At 41.0% G+C, this 24224-nt stretch overlaps 1 protein-coding gene across 1 annotated transcript in view; it reads left to right on the top strand.

The window, feature by feature from the left end:
• HLCS (holocarboxylase synthetase) overlaps positions 1-24224 on the top strand; it is a 193202-nt gene that overhangs the window by 56325 nt on the left and 112653 nt on the right. The window contains exon 6 of the mRNA XM_068972287.1: positions 7150-7421. Coding sequence (XP_068828388.1) covers positions 7150-7421 — 272 coding nt within the window. The remainder of the gene's footprint in view (positions 1-7149; positions 7422-24224) is intronic.

The following is a 24224-nucleotide window of genomic DNA, read 5'->3' as shown; positions in this document are numbered from 1 at the left end:
CTTAGGAGTAGAAGAGGCAGCGGCCAAGAGTCCAGCTGGAGAGTGTGTCCCCACATAATGAGGGTAGTGCTCCTGGGCCAGGAGCACGTGTGGGAAAGTGTGTCCATTTCTTTCAGAGATGTTTCGTGTATCTGGGATCATTTTGGCCCTTGGGTGTCTGTGGGTGACAGTTGCCTGGATGCTTGTGGGGACAGACTGCTTTCAGCAGCGAGTCACTGAAGCTCATTCTGGGGGTGACAGTGTTGGAATCAGTGACTGAGCATATTTGGGGGTGCAGGAAGGTGGGGGCCTTGGGCATCCAAGCAGGGGAGCAGTGCCATCCAAGGAGGAATCCGACTGCCATCAGACTGCAGTGGGTCGGTTGGAGTGGAGACAGCAGAAGGGTCTTCATGGGGGACCAGTCACCTAAGAAGGAACTCACTCATCTCAGACCCTGCCTGAGACTTGGTTCTGGTGGTCAGAATAAAAGTTTACCCTGAAGGCTGCCACATGAACAGTCCTTGCTTTAAATGAGATCAGGACCAAAAACAGTCTTGCTTTTTCAAGAGTGTCATCTTTTTTTTTTTTTTTTTGGCCATGCTTTGAGGCTTGTGGGATCTTAGTTCCCTGACCAGGGATCGAATTCATGCCCCCTGCAGTGGAAGAACGGAGCCCTAAGCACTGGACCACCAGGGAATTTCCAGGAGTGTCGTCTTTTGATTGTAAAAATCTTCTATGCTGTGTGCCTTTGTCACTTGTGTGAAGACACTGAGTGAATGTGAAATTGTCTGGGAATATTTTGTTTGTAAAATACCAGTAGTAAGAATTTTTAAAAATAAATTCTTCTACTCCTGTGTACTCTGATGTTTGAGAATGGAAACGTCCATTAAAAAAACCTGTACTCTGTGTCTTTGTAGATTCATTTTTTTCTGAATTACCCACTCATAAGGTTATAATGTTGCCTAGCAACTTACAATGTTATGGCTGAAGCGCAACTAATCTGATTATTTACAGTGGGACATATGTGTCTGCGACATTGAAAACCTTTAAAGGTTAAGATCAATTATTTAGTGTTTCTTGGGAAAAGGAGCACAGAACGCAGAGGTGGTAATAAGTATTTTGAATCCAATGCTGAGTTAGAGGGATGGCTATGTTTCACCCATGGAGTCTTGCTAGGTGGATAAAATTTAGCAGCTAAGACAAGGGAGGGGGTGGAATGGCTCTAACATACCTGGACATAGCATACTGGACACCTCTGATCTTAGTTGTACCCCATGTATCAGATATTACGATATGTTAACTAACTATGGAATAGTCACTTGTGTGTATTTTCACTAAATGTGAATTTAAGCATTTATGTCTTCAGAACTAGGGACAATGGTGTTCTTTTTGGACATTAATGGATACAGAGTCTTGTGGATTTTAGTTGCTGTTTAGTGTTGCCTAAGATTGTTGCTGGGTGTGGCTGATATTCAAGAAGTACTTATTTATGGGTAGGATTTGATATACATACATGCTGGAGTACCTGTCATTAAAGACGAACATTTCCAGAATCCCACAGAATTCTCTTGTGCTGTTTCTCATTCGGTTCTCATCTACTCTCCCACCCCCATGCTCATACTTGGGCAATCACTGATCTGCTTTCTATCATTATCAATTAGATTGGTCCTTTCCAGTACTTCATGTAAGTTGAATCACACAATACATACTCTTTTGTCTTTTTAAATTTTGATTTTAATCAGACTTATGTTTTTGAGATTCATCCATTTTGTTGCCTTCTGAGTAGGTCATTTTTATTGCTGAGTAGTGTTCTAATGTATAGATGTGCCGTGACTTATTTATCTGTTTTCCTATTAGTGGACATTGGGTTGTTTGCATTTTTTTTTTTTTACTATTATGAGTAAACTTTCTATGGCCATTCATATACAAGTCTTTGTGTTGATGTGTGTTTTCATTTCTTTTGGTTAATTTCCTAGGAATTGAATTTCTGGATCATATGGCATGTGTATGTTTGATTTGATAAGAAACTGCCAAATTGCTTTGCAAAATTGTTGTACCATTTTATTTTCCCATTGGTAATGTATGAGTTTCAGTTACTTCACATCTTTGCCAATACTAGATACTGTCAGAACTAAGAAATTTAACCATTCTAATGGGTGTGTAGAGGTATCCTGTGGTTTTATTTTGTATTTCCCTGGTGCTAAACGATGCCGAGCACTTTTAATGTGCTCTTTGGCCATCTGATATTTTCTTTTGCGTAACATCTTTTCAAATCTTTTTGCTGCTGTTCTAAGTTGAATTGTTTTCTTATAATTATGTTTAAGAGGGTTTTTTGGAGGGCTTTCCTGGTGTCTCAGTGGTAAAGAATCTACCTGCCAATGCAGGAGACGCAGGTTCGATCCCTGATCTGGGAAGATCCCACATGCTGAGGAACAGGTATGCCCATGTACCTCTAATACTACTCCTGTGCTCTAGAGCCTGGGAGCTGCAACTACTGAGCCCACATGCCCCCGAGCCCGTGCTCCACAACAAGAGAAGCCGCCACAATGAGAGGCTGAGCAGCACAACTAGAGTAGCCCCCACTCAACACAGCCAAAAATAAATAAAATCTTTTTTTTTAAGTGTTTTTTTGTTGTTGTTGTTGTTTTTGTTTTGCATTCTGGATACAAGTCCTTTGTCAGATATGTGTATTAAGAATAGTTACTCTCACTTTATTGTCTTTTCATTTTTCTTAACATTAATCCTTGAATGGCAGCAGTTCTTAGGGTTCTTAATTTTTATAAAGTCTAGTTCTTTTTTTCTTTGAGAGTTCACACTCCTTTCTTTCAGAGAAAAGATTTATTAATACCTATCCTAAGATCATAAAATTTTCCTCCTCTATTTTATTAGTTTTACAGCATTACATTTGGACCTGCTTACATATAGGTCTATGTTTCATTTCAAGTTAATTTTAGTATACCTGTAAGGGTTAAATTTTGGTGGTTTTCTTTTTTTTTTTTTTTGCATATGTCCCCTTGTTTTAGCACCATGTATTGAAAAGATGATTCTTTTTCAGGTGAATTAACTTGTTGAAAATCAATTGAACATACATGTGTGGCCCTATTTCTGGACTTTATTCTGTTTTTAGTAATGTATGTCTATCTGTAAGCCAATACAGTGGGCTTCCCTGGTGACTTGGTGGTAAAGAAGCCACCTATGATTCCTGGTCGGGAATTTTCCCTGGAGAAGGAAATGGCAACCCATTCCAGTGTTCTTGCCTGGCAAATCTCATGGATAGAAGAGCTTGACAGGCTATGGCCCATCGGGTCGCAAGAGTTGGACATGACCTAGTGACTAAACCACCACTACCACCACCAAGCCAATACCATACTGTCTTGATTACTATAGCTTTATAATGTCTTGAAGTCAGATAATGGAAATCTTTTAACTTTTTTCTTCCCTGAATTGTTTTGGTCATTCTAGGCCTATTCTATTTCTGTTTAAGTTTTAGAAATAGCTTATCAACATCTACAAAAGAAAGCTTGCTAGGACTTTGATGGGAATTGCATCAAATCTGTAGATCAAATTGGAGAAGAATTGATGTCTTAATAATATTGAGTGTTCTAATCCATGAACATAGTATATCTCTTCAGTTATTTAGGACTTATTTAAGTTTTCAGTGTTTTCATAGTTTGTGGTATACAGGTCTGGCACATATTTTAATTTCTACCTAAATGTTTCACATCTGTTGATACCATTGAAAATGATGTTTAAATAAAATTTAGGCTTCAGATATTCATGGCTAGAAATAAAACCAGTTTTTATACTGACCTTATATTTTGCAACCTTGCTGAAAACTAAGTTACTAGTTCTAGTAGTTTTTTTTGGGTGGATTCCTTGGGGTTTTCATATCATGTGTGACATGTCCCAATAGGAAACAAAGGCACATTCACCTTCCTTGAGAATAGCTAGTGTTTCCCTAGTGCTGTGGTGAATTCGAAGGGGCCAGCATTTATGTGACTATAAAACGTTGTTTTTGGTTCCACTTAAATTGTATTTAATTAGCCTGAAATCTTAGAGAAAAGTAAATACTAAATTCTTAAAGTTCAAATGTTAAAAAAATAACATTAATTAGAAGGTTTTTATGAATTTCATTGGGGTGGAATTTGATAGCAGTTGTTTTATTTTCAACAGAACTGATTTAACAATTTCACATTTCTTTTTGATGCATATTATATCCATTTCAAGGCCATCTCTTATCATTGCCTTTTCTGGGTTTTCCCTCTTTGATGTACCTATTTATGTCTGTTACTTGTGGGACTTTATTTTGGTATGGAATTTAATGTGCATTTATACAATGAATGCTTATTAAGCATGCAATATCCACTTGGTACCAGGTGCCATGGATACAGTTGGGAGCAAGACAGAAATACACATTTGTTGTCTTTATGGAGCTTATGTTCTATTCTAGCAAAACAGTGGGACATTGAGTAAATAGTTGTATGAACTATGGAATTACAGTTTGAAAAGTGCTTTAAAGTCATTAAGTTTATGAAGGATAGTCCTAACCTAGATAGGCTGTGGGTCAGAGAAGTCTTCCTGAAAGCGGTGACATTTTTGCACTCTCTGGTAGTTGTGTTTAAAGATTTAGGTAGATTTGGGGGGTAGAGGATTGTTAATACTACTTATGTCTACCCATTTGCCTTGATGTATATGATCCAAACTTTTTTCTTCAATAGCATTTTTATACTCTCTTAGTGGTCATTGGTAGAGTTAAGCCAAGATTCATTCATTCATTCCTTTTCCTTATATGTGTTAGCAGCTACTTCTGCAGCTCTCAAGTCATCATTGTAACTTATGTCCTTTTATAGCATATACCAGGTGGAATTCCTTCAAACAGGTAGTAATTTTGATATTTCTTGGGACCAGAATTTTATCTCTTGTCCAGGGACAATAGGGGTGGAGGGGAGCCTAAATACTACCCTTGTGTACTTAGTTTTACTCGATGGCTACAAGTTGCATTTGACTATAGTGAGTATAAATATTTAGGAGAATTATAGATGGTATATAGTTATATTTTTTAAGAGGTTCTTCACCTCATTTTGTATCTTTTTAGGTTCTCCTTTTTTTCTGAGTAACTTACTTTGCCCTGATTAAGTCCTAAAAGATTATATGAAAGAAGTATAAGATTAAAAATAAAAACCTCCTGTACCTTGCCTACTCCAGTTTTAATTTCTTTTGCATATTTGTACATCTCTATGTGTTTCTTTCAAAAACAGTTTATTAGATGAATGATGTGTAGATGGCCAATCGGATAATTTGCTCCAGAGGTGGTTCCCTGCTTTCTTCCTGTTCCGAAAGTTCTACCTGGTGCTGGCAGTTTCTTTTTGGTTTCATCTTGACTTTCATTGACTTTAAATAGAGAGGAATCACATTACCTACACCTTTTGAATAACTGTTTACCTCCCTGCTTGAGTTAATGAAAACCAAGTTAGTTAAGAAGTGTTTATTTTTCAGATTATTTTACATCTCTCTCTCTGTGTGCGTGATTTAACCTATCCACTGATGTGTCTTTAGCTTGTGCGGTGCCCTTATAACATCCAGCTGTTCAATGTGTTGAAGGAAATTCAGATTTGTTTTCACACACACACACTTGAAGATTCTTGTGCTATAAAATGTCTCACCCTCTGGATTTCTTCTGATCACTTCCTTCTGAAACCATTTAACTTGTTCCTCTAGCCTCTGTGTTTTCTGCAAAGGGGAACTGAGTTTTAAAGGTTCATCAAGTGAATTTAGTTAAGTGAAATTTCATCATTGAAGCTGCTTCTCTTAGGCATGCAGAGCTTTGGGACAGACCCTGGATGCTAACAGAAGGCCTCGTCTCCTCTTTGGAAGTGCCTGGCATTTGTGTGAAGAGGGCCCAGGAGTTCAGATCAGCGCTTCCTGGAACAGATTTTAATATGTTTTGTGCCGGCCCCTTGGGATGCTGACTTCCCCACCTGAATCCCCTGATGCTCCACCCCAGGGGGAGGCCCCGGGTCTCCCAGGGTCCAAGAGGAAGTTGCAGCTTCTTGGGAGGTAGGATAGAGAGTTCTGTACTAGGTTAGGTTGTAAGTACTGGACTTCTGCCTTCCCCTCCACGGACTGCATTTGGGGTAAAGCGAAAGCATCTTGGGTACTCCATTCCTTTCACTGTTGGTGACCTGTCAGTGGCTGGTGGTGGTCAGCTTGTCTACGAGACAAAGTGGAGGTCCTGCAGAGGCTGAGAGGGAATGCTCTAGTATCTTAGTACTTTGTCTCCTGTGACTTTTCACCTAGATAATGAGTTTCTTTGAGAGCTGGATGTATAAGGTTAAAAACTTTCTGTAAAATGTATAGAGGCCTAGAGGATCACTAATGAACTCTAGAACTGGAAAGGAAGGACTTTTGAGAATTTAGGATCTAGTGTAGGATAGAAATGTGCCTATTTCCCTGGATCTTGCTTTCTGAACCAGCTCATATTTTTATAATATAGGTATACTTAGTGTTGTTGTTGGAGAAGGCAGTGGCACCCCACTCCAGTACTCTTGCCTGGAAAATCCCATGGACGGAGGAGCCTGGTGGGCTGCAGTCCATGGGCTCACTAAGAGTCTGACACGACTGAGTTACTTCACTTTCACTTTCATGCATTGGAGAAGGAAATGGCAACCCACTCCAGTGTTCTTGCCTGGAGAATCCCAGGGACCGGGGATCCTGGTGGGCTGCTGTCTATGGGGTCACGCAGAGCTGGACACGACTGAAGTGACTTAGCAGCAGCAGTGTTGTTGTTTAGTTGCTAAGTCATGTCTGACTCTTTTGTGACCCCATGGACTGTAGCCCGCCAGACTCCTCTGTCCATGGAATTCTCTAGGCAAGACTACTGGAGTGGGTTGTCATTTCCTTCTCCAGGACATCTTCCCCACCCTGGGATTGAACCTAAATCTCTTGCACTGGCAAGCGGATTCTTTCCCACTGAGCCACCAGGAAGCCCATACTTAGTGTACTCATTGTCTATTGTATGGTAGTTTTTATGTTCAGAATATGTTAACCTAGCTTTTATTGGTCATGAATTAGGAAGTACTTCTCTTACCAAAGTGGCATTTTAAGGGAAAGCTACCATCATCTAATGTAATGCCAAATTATGACCTTCCCACTTCTTTCTTTATGGCACAGGAAATCCGGGATCCTCTTATGCATTGGCTGCGGAAACATGTGGATCCTGAAGGAGTAATAAGATCCAGCAAGCTCTCCCTGAAATTCATTTCATCCTACACGTCTGAAATAGAAATCACCCCATCCGCCATACCCGTGGTGACTGACACGGAGTCCTTCTCATCAGAAAACTTTGACTTCGAGATCTACCGACAAAACCTGAAGACAAGGAAACTTGGAAAAGTCATCCTGTTTGCCGAAGTGACGCCCACCACAATGAGTCTTCTGGACGGGTAAGTCCTGGCCAGGCTAGTTTCTGTATTTGCTTGGAGGACCCCAGATATCTTGATGGTTCTCTCCAACCAGTGCTCAGGGAGAGGGAGGAAGATGTAGAGCAATAACTTAATGCTATGCTTAAAGCAATAGCTTATTCATAACTTAATCATGAAGATTAGAGCGATGACTCTTTAATATACCACTAGCAATACACCTGTCTGTAGATGGAGAAATTAAAGTTCTTGGGTCAGAGATCTGTGTTTTAAAGAATGAGGGACTTCTGTGCCTTGTGTCTGTCTTCCCTTAATCTGACCTTTCACAATGTCTTTGGGAAAAAGAATATGAAAAAAAGGTGTTTGACAGGTGGCGCTATTGTTCACGTTGCCATTTTACTCTGTTGTAACTAGCGTTGAGATGTTATAACCAGTTTAAGATGTTTGCAGAGTATTAGCATAGCAAATTTGAACCATGTAAGCTGTGTTCAGTTGAAATAAACAGGAGCTTTGTACGTACCTGTTTTGGTATGTTGCTATCCAATGCATTTTTAAAGCACTCTGTAATCCCACTGGGATGTTGGAAATTCAGTTTTATTTCAAGTTTTCCTTATTTCTTCTGTTTCATGGACTTTGATTAAAGGTTAAACAATGGGAAACAGATGAAAGGTTAATTTTAAACTCCAATTAGTCTCTATTAATTAATACTTTTATGTTGAGATAGATAGTTTAAAAAGTAGGGTTATAGAGGGCACGAATCTTCCTTCAACATGGGACTAAAATTTGAGGAACGTTAAGACTGCAAAATCCCCCACCCCCTTCATGGTTTCTGGGCACTTTCACCTGTGGAACCGCATAATTAGGCAGATACATAATTCAGCATGTGGAACGTATGGAAATATTTTGGCTTTTCTTCTGAACAGTAATTTCTGGAATTTGCTAGTATGTTGATATAAGGTGATGAGATAATTTTAGGATTTCGTGACTCCCATGCTCAGTCATGGAAACAGCAATTTTAGTGTATGTACAGGATGTAGAAACAGCGTTACTATAGGGGAATTAGCAGTGAGGAGACAAAGTGGAAAGGGGAATATGAGCAATGGCAATGAATAGGTCTTGTCTCCTGAGTTGTTTTGTGTTGTTTTTTTTTTTTAATTTCATGGTTGCCATCACCTCCTGCCTCCACTCCCCAATCCTTGGTGTTCCCATAGAGAAGAAAAATCCTGTATTTGTACGGAGCAATTATTGCTTGCTTGTACAAACTCTATAATAATCTTTTGCTACTCCAGTGCACACTATTATATCGAAAAGGTGACCCATTCTAATCATATCTGCCAAATAAAAAATCAGACAGAATATTTAACAAAAAATTTTTGGGAGGCGAAATTCAGATGGAAAAACATTGGCACTTCCAGACCATTTTTGCGGACAACAGTGAAGAATATTTTGTATTGGGGCAATCTTGAAACATTGAGATTATGGTTGCTGGGTTTGGGCAGTGGGCAGTGAGTTACCAAGAGGGCTTGTGGGTACCTTGCTAGGGTAGGTGCCAAGAGGTAACCCAAGCTTTTATATTCTCTCTCATTTTACCTGGTGAGCAAAGGAGAGTGTAAATTGGGGCGTGTCCACATATGGGCTCTTTCAGAAGTTGCTCATGATGTTTTTGTTCATCTCCCAGGGCTAAACATGACCATATTTACCTCCAAGGATGACTAGGAAATAAAGGCCATCTTTGTACTTGGCATCGATGAATCTACTGAAAATTAGGTTTCTGTTAACAAGGAGGAGAGGAGGGCAGATATTAGAGGGCAGTTAGAAGTCTTTCTAACTTCTGTTTGTACTTTCTGTTTGTCAGGCTGCTAAAAAATTAGCAGGAGGCCTTTAAGTAGTATATAATACATCATGATGGCCCCATTGCTTGCAAAAGTTAAAATCATAGTTGGAAAGTTATTTTCAGGTAACTCTGGTTTTATTTCGCTGCGTATTCAGTGTCATTAGAGGTAACTTTCTTATGTTATTACGAATCCAGGAGGATTTGGACCTTTTTCTTTGGACAAATTGTTGGAGGCTGTGTGTGCTTCTTTGACCACAAGCCAAGCTTAAGCTACTGTGATACTGAGGTAGCACCGAAAGCTTTCATTTGATCTCCTGTCAGGGGAGCAGGCTGGTCTTGAAGCCGTGAACCACCACCACCGTCACCTCCTGCCCCAGTTAAAGCTTGGCCAGTGGCTCTGTAGAGGGGAAGGAGCTCTGAGGACAAGGGAGAGCAGAGGGAAATGAGGGAGTGGCTTGCTGATAACATCAAGGTGTTTGATGGCCCTGAGGACTCACCCTCCAGTAATAAAGAGCAAAAACCACATGAGCGAGTGCTGTTTCCCGGAGAGTCTGACATGGCAAGCCACCCAACCAAGTCTGGTTGGAAGAGTTTAATTTCACCCTGAATCCCCCACCCCAGGCTTTTTTTTTTTTTTTTTTAACATGTATTTCTAACCACGAAATGCATTTTCTACATGATGGTCAGGGTAACACAAGGTAAATTCTGATTTCGGTTCACTTAGACAATCTTTTTTTCCCCCTGAGTTATTTCCTGATAGCTTTTCTTGTGACCAGTTAGCTCAGCTGGTTGGGAAGAGTCCCACCAGGGCTATGGGTTTAGTCTTGTGTCTGGACCAGGGAACCTTCACTGTGTTCTGTGCTGAGTCCTGTGGCTGCAGACCTGGGAAGCCATTTGAAGATGTGAGCTGCCGCTGGTGGTGGGGTCCCAGACAAGGGGGTGTGGATCGGCCAGTGCTCAGCCCTCCTCACTACTGGACAAGTGCCTCCAGGTGCTGACTCTGACCTGGTTTGGTCCAGAGTGCTGCACATTTAGTGGAATCTCGTGATAAGCATTGATTGACCGTCAATGCTTAGGGAAGGCAGGAAGGGGAAAACTAGACCTTGGAGCGCAGGCTTAGGGTAACTGAGCCATTATGGTAATTGTGCGGTTGTCTTTTATTTGAGCGATAGTTCAATGATCAGAGATTGAAACAACTTAGGTGTGAAGCCACAGTGTGTGGTGAGCCAGATAAACTCATTCATACTGATTCTCTTTGCATACATCCTGGATGAACTGGCCACACATGGGCTGGTTTTGTTTTGCTTTGTTTTAATTTGTAAAGAATAATTTAGATTTCTTTGTTAAGTAGGTTTATTTTCTTACCATTGTTGAAGTCCCTTGATTTTTCACGCTTAAGTTTGCCTTCATCCTACAGTGGAGTAAGCATTTATGGAGTGCTTGCTGTATGCCAGGCCCTGTGTTAGGCACTGGGGAGAGAAAGCGGGGAGTGTACTGCCCTAACCTCACAGTGCCCTGGAGGAAGTGATTCCCAGGGCACACTCAGTTCATGCACACACGTCTGTGCACCTCTTCTTGGTCTGAGCCTGGGAGTTTGGGCAGACAGAGAGAAGTGGTCACAGCACATAACATGGCGCTGGGTGAGGAGCAGACTGATCAGTGAAGTTTTTGGAGCAGTTTTGGTGTCACGCGTAAAGCTCACTGTCTAATAGAGAGAAACACTGGACCTGAAGATTTCATCACCAGCTAGCTCTGTGACCTTGGCATTCTCACCCTCTTGGGCCTTGCTCGCCTCAATTGCATGATCTGGGCATCAGAAACACTTGAGCTCCTCTGAATGGAGTGATCCTGGAGTCAGAATCCTATACCCTGCCCACCTTTCTGGCTCTCAGTAACTTCCAAGGCGTTTAGAGGGCCGAAGTGGTTCTGTGAACTAGCTTCAGCGAGCGTCCTTTGAGGAAACCTTGTATGGGAGACGGTGGACTTTCTCCAAGTGGAGAGAAAGGCAAGGAGAAACAATCCACTCGAGTCACTAAAACGTATTTGGGGGAAATCGCACAGGGGAGAAGCGCCAGCATCGTTTAAGAATGATGCTGTTTTTTTGTGTCATAGTCTGGGGCCAGTCCCAGGTTCTCACCTCTCTGCATACGTGTCCCACAGCCCCTAACATCTTCTGCCTTTGGCACACGTGTCCCGTCAGCCCCTAATATCTCCTTCCACCCTTCGCATACGTGTCCAGTCAGCCCCAGCATCTCCTTGCGCCTTTCGCATACGTGTTCCGTCAACCCTTAACATCTCCTTCCGCCCTTCGCATACGTGTGCAGTCAGCCCCTAACATCTCTTTCCGGCTTTCTTCTCTTCTGACTCTGGTCCCCTAACTCGCTCTACTGCGCACCCTCCTCCCCACAAGTGGAGGCCTGAGAGGACAGAAACTGGGCTGGAACTAATTTAATGGCTGAGTGACCTCACAGTAGAGAAACAGCCGGATCCTAATAGGGGTCTTTGTCTACATTTCCACCCTGGCTGGTAGCATGCCAGTCAAGAGTCAAGCTAGAGACACAGGTGGAAGCGATTAGACCTGTCATAAAGTTTGAAAAATTGATTCTGGAGGCGAAGTGAATAGATTGAACTTGACAGTGTTGTCCTAAAGATTCTAAGGGAAAATTCTGTAGTTTAATTTGAAATCCCTTGATTATTCATTAGCTTTCCAGATGGCTTTTGTTGATGTTTTACATATTAATGCCTGTATTGTGTTATCGGTGTACTCTTAATGTGCACATAGGTAATGAGCAAGGGATAAATACGTTGGTAAGTGTCCCAAATTAATGGGATGTTAGCCTAATTGTGAAATAAAGGGTTTTTAAGAAGTTGATTGCTTTGAAATAAATTAGCGTGAGCTTTTTTATGGGCCAACTTTGTACTTTTAAAGTGAAAATTATTGGAGAATTTAAAGAGACCTTTATTTTAATGTTTACTTCTAAATTAAGGTTTATAGTATAACTCCAGCCTTTGACTCCGCTGGTCACGCCTGAAGAGTTACTCTAGCCAATTCTCTATCAAATGCTTTTGTTTTCTTGGTCTCAACTCGACACCTGAATAAGTTAACCTTTCACACGCAAAACTTCTGAAATCAAATGTTAAAATGGTCTATTGTTTTCCAGAAATGTTTCCATATTAATTGTTAGTGTTTTGGGATGTTTAGTTTACATTTTTTAACTGATTTTATTTTTTTCAGTAGGGCAAAATTATTATGATGCTTGCCATTCTGTGATAATGACAGCGTGTTCTATTTAGATAGCATTTTCATTAGAACTGGACCTTCTTTCTGCCTCTCCATGTTGAACAACGTTTAACAACCTGAAAGGTCCCCACATTTTACTGTATAGAAAAGAGAGACTGAACTTGACCATCAAGCCGATACCTTGTGATGATGAAGCACTTCAGGGACATGTCGGACAGTCTGCTGTGCTTGGAAGCTCTTCCCCTGGACCCTCCTCCAAACTCAAAGCACAGTCTTTTGCATGTTCTCAGTGGTGGGTGGCAGTCTTAATCTTTGAGGGTATACCAGACTTTTTGGTAAACCTAGATCCTATGGTGAGCTTCCCTTGGTGGTTCAGATGGGTTAAGAATCCACCTGCAATGTGGGAGACCAGGATTCGATCCCTGGGTTGGGAAGATTCCCCTGGAGCAGGGCGCAGCAACCCACTCCAGTGTTCTTGCCTGGAGAATCCCCATGGACAGAGGAGCCTGGCTGTTTGCAGTCCACAGGGTCACAAAGAGTTGGACTAAAGCGCAGCGCAGCACAGCACAGACCCTATTTCCAGAAACTGCCTAGTTTCCTGTGCTCGCTCATTTCCCATGACTGAGGATCGAATATCTTGGTTGACCTAGGGGCTTAGAGCTTAATGTGGAATATTGCTGCCCTGGGTTGGAATTGCAGGTCCATCATTTGCCGCATGAGTAACCTCAGGCAAATCAGTAACCTTTCAAGCTTCCATTTCCTTGTCTATGTGAAGTAGCTGGTAATAGTCTCAGCTCTTTAACTTCTCTTTTCTTTCCCAGTTCAATCCCTCAGCTAATTTCTCTTCAGCACCAGCTGTGTGCAGGACTCCGCACTAGGCTCTGGGACCCAGTGGGGAATAGAGTAGATGTGGGACTTTCCTTCCAGGAGCCCCTGTTCAGCTCCAGGATAGGGTGAGGATGTATGTAAAATGTCTGCTAAGCTCTTAATGCATAGCTCATGTTGTTGAATTCTCGTTATTCCTTAGATTTTAGATATGATTCCTTTTTTGACCAGTGCATTCTTCCGGTGGCGGTGCTGTGAGCATCAGTGAAGCAAATCATTGTCAGCTTGACTTGGGTTCTTGATGTGCGTTTCCTTGGGGTGGAGTTTTTATTGAAGATTTTGACAATTTTTTCTCATTGTACCAGAGGCACAATGGCTCCTCGGTGGTTATTGTTTTGCGAAAAATGTGTTGTTTGAGTTGAGCTTTTCTGGAAAGATGAGAAAACATAGTTGTGGTTCCCTTACAACATGTGTAGCCAGTTCACTCTCTCTTTTTTACATCAAACTTTCTCTTTATTTAAATCTTAATCCTTAAAATTATTTGACTTAATTGACTCTTGTGACATATGAAAATGATAGTCAATTCAAAAAAGCCCGAAATTCAACAGTCTGAAGGTATTTATTAGTCCCATGGGTTTGCCTTGTGTTATTATCTGTATCTTCCTCCAGATCTTTTGCATGGATTTGATACTGTTTCATTCTCTTGATTTTCCTCAAACATCTCAGATATCTGTTACTCTGCAGAATTGCTTGATTTTATACTATATTTGATTTAATATGAATGTCTCGTACTGGTTTTATTTAAACCAGTAATAAAGGACCACAAAAGATGACGCAAGGTAAAGCAAGGTTTGGGGCTAGAATAGGCAATAAATGTGACAAAAGTTTTCTGTTTTTAATCTCAGTCCAGATTTGTTTTTTTTTTCCCTTATAAACTATTTGCTTTGTATTGGGGTATAGCCGGCTAACAATATGTTGATGTATGGCAGAAACCAACACTATATTATAAATTGATTATCCCCCAATTAAAAATAAATAAACTTATTTTTTTTAAAGAAAGCAAACTCCAATGAAATATCACCTCACGCCAGTCAGAATGGCCTTCATCCAGAAATCCAGAAACAGTAAATGCTGTAGAGGGTGTGGAGACAAGGTTGGTGGGAATGTAAATTGGTACAGCCACTACGGAGAACCGTATGGAGGTCCCTTAAAAATCTCAGTCCAGTTTTACCTTAGGGAGAAAGCCAAGAGTTTCGACTGAAATTTAGAAGGGAGTTGAGTCTTCTGACACGTGGGATGTTTCCTGCTATCGTTGTAAAGTGCAGAGGAGTTATTTGTTAGCAACAGGGCCATTTAGATGATGTTAGGGCATCCAGAGTGAGCTTGTACCCTGGGCCAGGACGGGATACTGATGGCAGAACAGGCAGTGGAGTTTCACTGGCTACTGGTCTGGGGCAAATTTCATGACTTCTCATTGTAAAAAAAATGGCTAAACTGTAGTGATGCCCATTCAGGAGAGCCAGTCATGTCTCAGAGGTCAAAGGGAAGCATAAACAGCCTGTGGGACAGCTTCTGACATGGAACACGTTGGCCAGCAAGTGCTGGTTTAAAACTCCTCTCTGCATGCCAACTAAGATGGGCCCTTTTCTCATATGGAGACAGCTGATGGCCACCTCTCTGGAAATAGCAAAAATGAAGATTGAGGATATGATCCGAGGTTCTAATGCAACAAGAAATGTATGACAAGAAAACAGCATTTTAAAGACTTGATTATATAGCAGTATGGCTAGACCTTGGGGACATTATGCCAAGTGAGGTCAGGCAGACAGAGGAAGACAAGTACTGTCTGATATCACTTGTATGTGGAATCTTAAAAAAAGCCAGACTCATAAACACAGTAAAGAAGTGGTTATCAGGAGCTGGAGGGTGGGGGTTTGTTTCTTAAGGATACAGATTTGCACTGAGTAGAGATCTCATATACAGTATAGTGGCTGTAGACAATATTGTATTATAATCATCAGACTTGCAAGAGACCAGAATCTAATTATTCCAGTCACTAAAAAGAAGTGATAATTAGGTCACATGATTGAACTGCTAATTATTGCTGCAGTGGCAAGGATATTACAGTATATAAATGTGGTGCATTAACATGTGTACCTTAATTTTACATCGTGTTATACCTCAAATATGTGATTAATTTAAAAACCTCTCTAAACACAGAAAACCCACAAAATTCAGTTTATGAATTAACATTAACTCCTATGTGGAAAAGATTTTAAATATCATTAGAATTTAGTGTTCATGGTAATTGCAGTGTGACCGCTTACCTGTATGTATGTGATGAGAAAATGAAGGCTGAGCTCTGGGTTAAAAAACTTATGTTGGTAAAAATCAGTGAATGTGTTGGATAAGCAAGGAGATATTTTTCTTTTCCCCATTTTAGCATCCCTCTCCCCTTCTACTGTTTCTCCCCTGACTTGGCTCTGTGATTTACTTAGAAAAACTTCTGTTTTTCTTTCAAATAAAACACTTACCTGTTCTGGAGGTGAGGGTTGATTTGCTTTCATCTGGCCCTTTAAAGTCTTCTGCACACTTACCATTTGGCCAGATGCCCTTGGAGCTCTGAAATACTCTCGTTTCTGCATCTTTGTTTTGGACAGAAGCATGTTCTGTTTCTGCATGAGGGGTATTCCATCACGTCGAGATCCCAAACACCACATTTTTTCTGCGTTGCACAAGGAGTCATTCATCATTTTCATTTTTTGTTTGGCTCTCCCACAAGAGTATTCAAATTAGCGAGAAGGAGAGTGATGAAGTCATTGCTTGGCAGGGAGGTATTTCCTTGAGATGTGAGAAGGGTAGAGAAGACAACAGAAGGGGAAGGAGTTACGGTAAGGTCTGCACTCACCTCTTTTTCTGGAGGTCACCTGGATGCCAGTGGGGTTTTCACCGTTAAAATTAGATCATGTGAGTACAGAGAATTTACTTCAGAATGTAAGAAACGGTGAACGGTGTTGAACGGTGTTCAACAACCCTGGAAACTAAGGCTGGAACTTTGTGCCGTTTTGACGTACTATCTGTGTGACTTTGGGTAAAGCACTCAACCTCTCTGGGCCTCTGTAAAAGGATAAGGTTGTACTGAATCTACAGCTTCATTTTCTTTCCTTTTCAAAGCCAGAACCGCCTTTAAATGAAATATCCTGCTGTGCAAATGGGACTGGGAAGTCTTCTTGGAGTCTAGGTCCCTCAGTGCATGAGTGTCAAGTGTGTACAGTTTCTCAGTCACGTCCGTGACCACATGCACCGTAGCCCTCCAGGCTCCTCCGTCCCTGGGATTTCCCAGGCAAGAAAACTGGGGTCGGTAGCCATTGCCTTCTCCAGGGGACCTTCTAAACCAAGGATGTCTCCTTTATTGGCAGGTGGATTCTGCCACCTGGGAAGCTCCCCGGGTGCCAAGACCACTGGCCAAAACCTTTACAATGATCACTCAGGCCCTGCTGACTGGGGAGTAACTCTCCTGTATCTTATATCTTAATGGCAGGCTGACTGGTTGGTCTATTTATACCCAGCCTCATTCCAAAAGGACTTAAGGCAATGGAGACTTAAGTTTTTCTCTTTTGAGGTAAGTTCTTTAAGCCTTCTGCAGGAGATTGGACTGTGTAATCAAAGTGGATTACGCCATGTTTCTTTGGTTGTTTAGATATCATGTCAAAACCTACGTGTATTTTTCATAACACTCAGCATCATTCAGTGTTTCCTGACTTCTCCAGACTAATAATCGTGGTAACTGAGTAACTGTGGCTCCCTTCTGGAACCCAGAGAAACCTGGGTAGGTTTGGTGCCCTTGTTAAAATTAAGCAGCTTTTGTCCCTGGGGCTGATTATCCAGGTGGTTATTCAGATGTCTCCAGTTAGTTGTTGTTCAGTCACTCAGTCGTGTCCAGCTCTTTGTGATCCCATGGACTTCAGCACCCTAGGCTTCCCTGTCCTTTACTGTCTCCTGGAGTTTGCTCAGAGTCATGTCCATTGAGTCGGTGATGCCATCCAACCATCTCACCCTCTGCTGCTCCCTTCTCCTCTTGCCCTCAGTCTTTCCCAGCATCAGGGTCTTTTCCAGTGAGTCTGCTCCAAAGTATTGGAGTTTCAGCTTTAGCATCAGTCCTTCCAATGAATATTCAAGGTTGATTTCCTTTCGGATGGACTGGTTTGATCTCCTTGCTGTCTGAGGGACTCTCAGCAGTCTTCTCCATTGCCACAATTCAAAAGCATCAGTCCTTCAGTTCTCAGCCTTCTTTATGGTCCAGCTCTCACATCTGTACATGACTACTGGAAAAACCATAGCTTTGACTATATGTACTTTTGTTGGCAAAGTGTTGAATGGTATTTGAGAGGAAAAATCTCTGCTGGAATTGCTTCCATTTCAAACACCCAGACTCTAAGAGGGGATAATACCATGGAGTAGAGAGCTGTGGTGGGTGTCCCTCCGTTCACAGAAGCCTTAGGAGTGGGCAGGGAGGCGCAGTGGCTGAGAGGCAGTGGTGGAAATGGCAGAGGAGGAGCTTGGCAGGTTTGCAGTTGTCCCAGGTGAGGTCTTGTCTAACATTTCAGATTTTGAGATTTCATTAAAGCTTGTTTGAATCACTAATATGGTGTAGAAACTGCCCTGAATAGGAGTGTGGGTCACGTTTGCTTGAACAATGGTGGGGAGTTCTAACTGGAGGATTTATGCAAGTTGTCGCTTCCTCCCTTCTTTCCTGGAGTTTCAAATTTGTAATCTTTAGTTTCCATCCTACTTCTGAAAAGATGCTGTGGCACCTTCTCTTTTAAAAATTTAAACCAAAGGAAATGTCACTTGATTTTTGACATGCTTTGTTACCTGCGGAGTTGTTATGAGAAAGTTGGTTGCTGCCAACCAGGGTTGTAAATCTAGAATGCGGAGCTAGTCTTACTGGAAATTGGTTTTGGTTTAGAAGGTCATTTAAAATGCTTCCTGTAGGTCTTGGTTTAGGTTTGGTTCCCTTCTGTTCCCTTGCCTTGCCTTCTTATCTCTTCTTTTTGGTGCTGTGTATAAGTGCTTCCCAAGTGTTCAGGGTCCTTAGAGGTCTTCTTGGAGAACTCCCTCTAGGTGGGTAGAGACAAATCATCCTTATAAGATTATAAGATGATAGGCGGTTTCACTTTTTTCTGGCACTTGGAAAACTGCCATGAAACAGACCAACACTTTTCAGCATGGAGTTTTCATAGTTGGGATAGGATGAAGATTTGACATCCCTGGTGGCTCAGCTGGTAAAGAATCCACCTGCAATGCAGGAGACCTGGGTTCCATCCCTGGGTTGGGAAGATCCCCTGGAGAAAGGAACAGCTACCCTCTCCAGTATTCTGGCCTGGAGAACTCCATGGGCTATTCCATGGGGTCACAAAGAGTCGGACATGACTGAGCAACTTTCACTTTCATGCCTGAAATCAGATCAAGAGTGTGTCACAGAACTCTTTGATCTGAGAGATGTCCGAATTCTCCAGGCCAGAGTACTGGAGTGGGTAGCCATTCCTTTCTCCAGGGATCTTCCCAACCCAGGGATCGAACTTCGGTCTCCTGCATTGGCAGGTGGATTCTCTACCAGCTGAGCCACAAGGGAATCCTCAGAATACTGGAGTGGGTAGCTTATCCCTTCTCCAGAGGATTTTCTCAAAGCAGGAGTCAAACCGGAGTTTCCTGCAGTGCAGGCAGGTTCTTTACCAACTGCGCTATCAGGGAGGCCCCCGCTCCTCAGTGCCCAAACACCCTTTGCACTGTTTTGGGTGTGTCAGAGCACCTGATGGTGACCAGACACCTCCCATTTGTTCAGTTAATGGATATGTGTTGGCTTCTTGTAACTCGGGGTAGTTCATCCCAGTCATCTTAGCATAGTGCTGTCTTCCAGGATGGGTCTTTTTAAACCCATCTCATTTCAAAAAGGAAATCTGGCCATGGACCCAATTTCTCCCAAATGAGAGTTAGTGAAAGTGAAAGTGAAGTCACTCAGTCGTGTCCGACTCTTTGCGACCCCGTGGACTGTAGCCCACCAGGCTCCTCTGTCCATGGGATTCTCCAGGCAAGAATACTGGAGTGGGTTGCCATTTCCTTCTCCAGGGGATCTTCCTGACCCAGGGATCGAACCCAGGTCTGCCGCATTAGAGGCAGATGCTTTAACCTCTGAGCCACCAGGGAAGCCCCTAAAAATGAGAGTTAAGATATTTGTTAATGAGGTAAGATAGTTTAAGATATTTAAAGATAGTTAGTATGGCCTTTTAAAATCCCCATGCCGTCTTTTCTCTAAGCATCTTCCTTAATAAATATTTCTTTATATCTCCATTGTTGTTGTTCAGTCATTCAGCTGTGTCTGACTCTTTGTGACCTTATGGACTGCAGGACACCAGGCTTCCCTGTCCTTCACTATCTCCCAGAGCTTACTCAAGCTCATGTCCATTGAGTCGGTGATGCCATCCAACCATCTGTTTTCCCCTTCTCCTCCCACCTTCAATCTTTCCCAGCATCAGGGTCTTTTCAAATGAGGCAGTTCTCCACATCAGATGGCCATAGTACTGGAGTTCAGCTTCAGCATCAGTCCCTCCAATAAATATTCATATCTGATTTCCTTTAGGATGGACTGGTTGGATCTCCTTGCTGTCCAAGGACTTAGCCATCTTTGGTGCTCAGCCTTGTTGGAGATCAAAGCTTTGGGTCTGAAGGACCAGAAACCTTGATAGAAAGCCAGTCATGGTGCATAAAACTACTCTATTTTATTTTTATCAAAATATTTTTCGACTATAAGAAGAATTCTTGTTCATTATAGAGAACTTGGAAATTCAGTAATTTATAATGAGATGAAAATCATCTATAACCTCACCACTTATAAAAAAGATCACATTAACCTTTTGATGTATCCACTTCATACATACTAGTCTTTTATCTTCCTATACACACTTGTAAAATTGTGGTTATATTGTATATGAAACAAACATTTCTTACTTAATCAAATGGTCTAAAAATATGTCTTTCATGGGGTACATATAGATTAATCATAATTTATTTGCATAGTCTCCTATGAATGCATTGTTGTTATTTCTCATGTTTTCCTGTTATAAATGATAAGCATACTTTTTGAGCCAACAGATTTATACAAAACTGTTAGTGACCCCATTGCAGTATTTTTTTCCTAGAGGATAATTGGAAAATTATAAAACAAAAGCAGACATAGATAGAAGTTGAACAGGATGAGGCAAGTAATATTTCTTATTATTCATAGTATTTTATCACTGTCATATAATCATTTTACATTATTTTATCTTTTGTCCGCAGAGATGTTATGCTTTAGCAGTAATAATAGCTGACGTTAATACGGTATTTACTCCCTGGCAGGTAGTGTGGGTTTTTCCTATTCAGTCTTTACTGAGACCCTATGAAATACAGGTACTATTATACTTTCCATTTTAAGAGATGAGGGCACTATTGATTCTCTTGTGGCTCAGCTGGTAAAGAATCCACCTGCAATGTGGGAGACTTGGGTTTGATCCCTGGGTTGGGAAGATTCCCTTGGAGAAGGGAAAGGCTACCCACTCTAGGATTCTGGCCTGGAGAATTCCATGGACTGTATAGTCCATGGGGTCGCAAAGAGTTGGACACGACTGAGCGACTTTCACTTGCCTAGAGAATTTAAATGGTTTGATCAGAGCCACATAAAGATTAAAGTGGAGGAAGCAGCACTTATAAGATTTGTCTCAAGCCTTAATTCGTAGCCCCCGATACTGTATTAGACCTCTAACAGATGTTTTGCTGAAATCCTAATATACTGTGTCCCCCACACTTCTAATATGTACTTATATGCTAATTTTGTTACAGAAAGAAATCAGACTTGCTGTCATGTCTAATTTCTTAGTGGTTTTCTTAAAAAACAACTTGAATCAGCCATTATTATACATACATCTTCTACCTCCCTCGCCTCCTTCCTCTCTCCCCATCCAATCCCTCCAGCTCATCCCAGAGTATAGACGGGGCTCCCTGTATTACACCGCAACTTCCCACCAGCTGTCCGTCTCACATCTGATCGTGTATGTATGTTGACGCTACATTCTCTATTCGCCCCTATTGTAATCTTTAGGGTAACCACTAAAAGCATGACAAAGAGTTATCTCCAATAGGCCAATAGATAAAATATGCAAATAATCTAAAAGAAGGCAGCAAAAAAGAATACAAAAGATAAGAAAGGAATAGTGAAACAAAATAAAAAAATAGAAGGGAAAAAAATGAACAAAATGGTAATAAGCCATCATTAAAGGATAATGAACTAAGTCAGAATGGACTTTTAAAGAACTAAGCAAGACCTGAGCATATATTGCGGAGAAGGCAATGGCACCCCTCTCCAGTACTCTTGCCTGGAAAACCCCATGGACGGAGGAGCCTGGAAGGCTGCAGTCCATGGGGTCGCTGAGGGTCGGACACAACTGAGCGACTTCACTTTGACTTTTCACTTTCATGCATTGGAGAAGGAAATGGCAACCCACTCCAGTGTTCTTGCCTGGAGAATCCCAGGGACCGGGGATCCTGGTGGGCTGCCATCTATGAGGTCGCACAGAGTCGGACACGACTGAAATGACTTAGCAGTAGCAGAGCATATATTGTCTTCGAGAAACACTTTAATTATAGAGATAGATAGGTTGAAAGTAAAAGGATAAGAAAAGATATACCTTTCTTATAAAAGGATAAGAAAAGATAAGACTTTGTTAACATCCAATAAAGCAGACTTTGAGAAAAAGAATTAGGAAAGCCTAAAGAGGGATATTTCAGAATGAAAAAATGTCAATTCATTGACCAGATATAAAAATGTGTGTTCACCTAATAAGAGAGCTTCAAAACACATGTTGCAAAAATCAAAAGAATTTAAAGAGAAAAATACACAAGTCCACAATCATAGTTGAAGAATTTTACACCACTCTTTTAATAGCTGATGAAACAGCTAAACAAAAATCATGAAAGACAGAGGATCTGAGTAGCACTATCCACCACTTGCACGTAATGGGTGTTTATAGATCACTCCCCCCAGCTGACTGAAGGTTCTGTTTGGGTGCACTTGGTATATTCACAAGGGATACAAAACAAGTCTCCATGAAAATGAAATGAAATCACATAGAGCATACTCTGTCTACAATGGAAGTAAATTAGAAGTTAGCGACAAAAATGTATCTAGGAAGATCAAAAGTATTTCAAAATTAAGTAACACATCTAAATAATCTATGGATCAAGAAAGAGATCCCAAGAAAAATTAGAAAATATTTTGAGATTAAGGAAGATCTCAATAAATAAAGATACCGTGATCATGTATCATAGACCTTCACACAAAAGCTAAACTTTTAAAGCTTGTAAAGGAAAATAAAAATCTTCATGACCTGAGAGTGGTCAAAGGTTTCAAAAACTGGTTAGAGAAAGCAATAATCATTAAAGAAAAAAAAAAGATAAACTAGACTTCCCAAAAATGAAAATATTCTGCTCATCAAAAGATACTAATAAAAGATGAATACTCAAGTCACACTGGGAGGTAATATTTTCAAAACGTATATGTTATAAAAGCTGATATCGCCAAAATTATAAAGAATTTCTACAGCTCAGTAATAAAATGACAAACAGCCCAATTAAAATATTGGAACAGTACTTCACACAAATAAGAATGCCAACAGCCAAATAAGCACATACACATCTCTCAACATTTTCTGTCTTCAGAAAAATGCAAATTAAAACCATGAGATATGCATACCCACCAGAATAGCGAAAAACCTCAATAACTGTTGGCAAGGTTATGGAACAACTCACAGTTCCCAAACATCACATCATTGGTGGGAGTGTAGAATTCTACGACCACCTTGACAAAATGGCCTGGCTGTTTGTTTTCTAAGAGCAAACATGCATTTTCCTTTTGACCCAGCAGTCTGACTGCTGGTTCTTTATCCAAGACAAATGAAAGTATGTGTCTGCGCAAAATCTTGTATGGCCTAATTCGTAGCAGTTTTATTTGTAATAGTCAATATCTTGAAACAACCCAGAAGTCCATCAACAGAAGAATGGATAGGATACACTGTCGCATATTCATACAATTGAATATTACTCGGCAATAAAAAGACAGACTAGGAACAGACTACTGACCCATGCATCAACTTGTGCCAGTTTTGAAAATTTTATGCACAGTCAAGAAAGCCTTCACAAAATAGTACCTGCTGTATGCCTTCGTTTTACAAAGTTCTAGAACCGGCAAGTCTAGTCTGTGGTGGGAGGAGCTCAGAAGATTGATTGTCTCTGGGGGATGGGGTGGACATCAGCTGGGAAAAACCCAGAGGAACCCCTTGACTAATGGTAATGTTTTTGTTTTTTGCCTTTTTAACAAAACAGGTAAAACAAGTGTATATATTTTCCAAACCCCAGCAGATCTAATAATAAAAGTCATTCTACATAAATTTTATATAAAAACTAAAATATTGAGCTCTAGTTAAGTGCTGGCTTAATTATCAAGGAGGGAATATCTGTAGTTCATGCTGGAATGCATAAAGTAATAAGTGGGTGGATAGAATATTAATGGTAGACTCTCTCTGGTCCTAAAACTTCATACTTGCTGTAACATATCATATCAATATTTTTTGATTAATTTTTTATTGCCATGTAGTCGATTTACAAAGTTGCTAGTTTCTACTGTACAGCAAAGTGAATCAGCTGTCCATTTACATATATCCACTCTCATCTAGGTTCCATTCCCACACAGATCAGTACAGAGCATCGAGTTATCCTTTATATATGGTAGTGTATGTGTGTCAATCCCAATCTCCCAGTTTATCTCCCACTCCTTTCCCCCTTGTTACCGTAAATTTGTTTTCTAAACCTGTGACTCAATTTCTGTCTTGTAAGT

Source organism: Capricornis sumatraensis, chromosome 1 (genome assembly GCF_032405125.1).
Source record: "Capricornis sumatraensis isolate serow.1 chromosome 1, serow.2, whole genome shotgun sequence".
Lineage (NCBI taxonomy): Eukaryota > Metazoa > Chordata > Mammalia > Artiodactyla > Bovidae > Capricornis > Capricornis sumatraensis.
The sequence above is the reverse complement of the archived record's forward strand: the minus strand, read 5'-3'. Positions and strand labels throughout refer to the sequence as shown.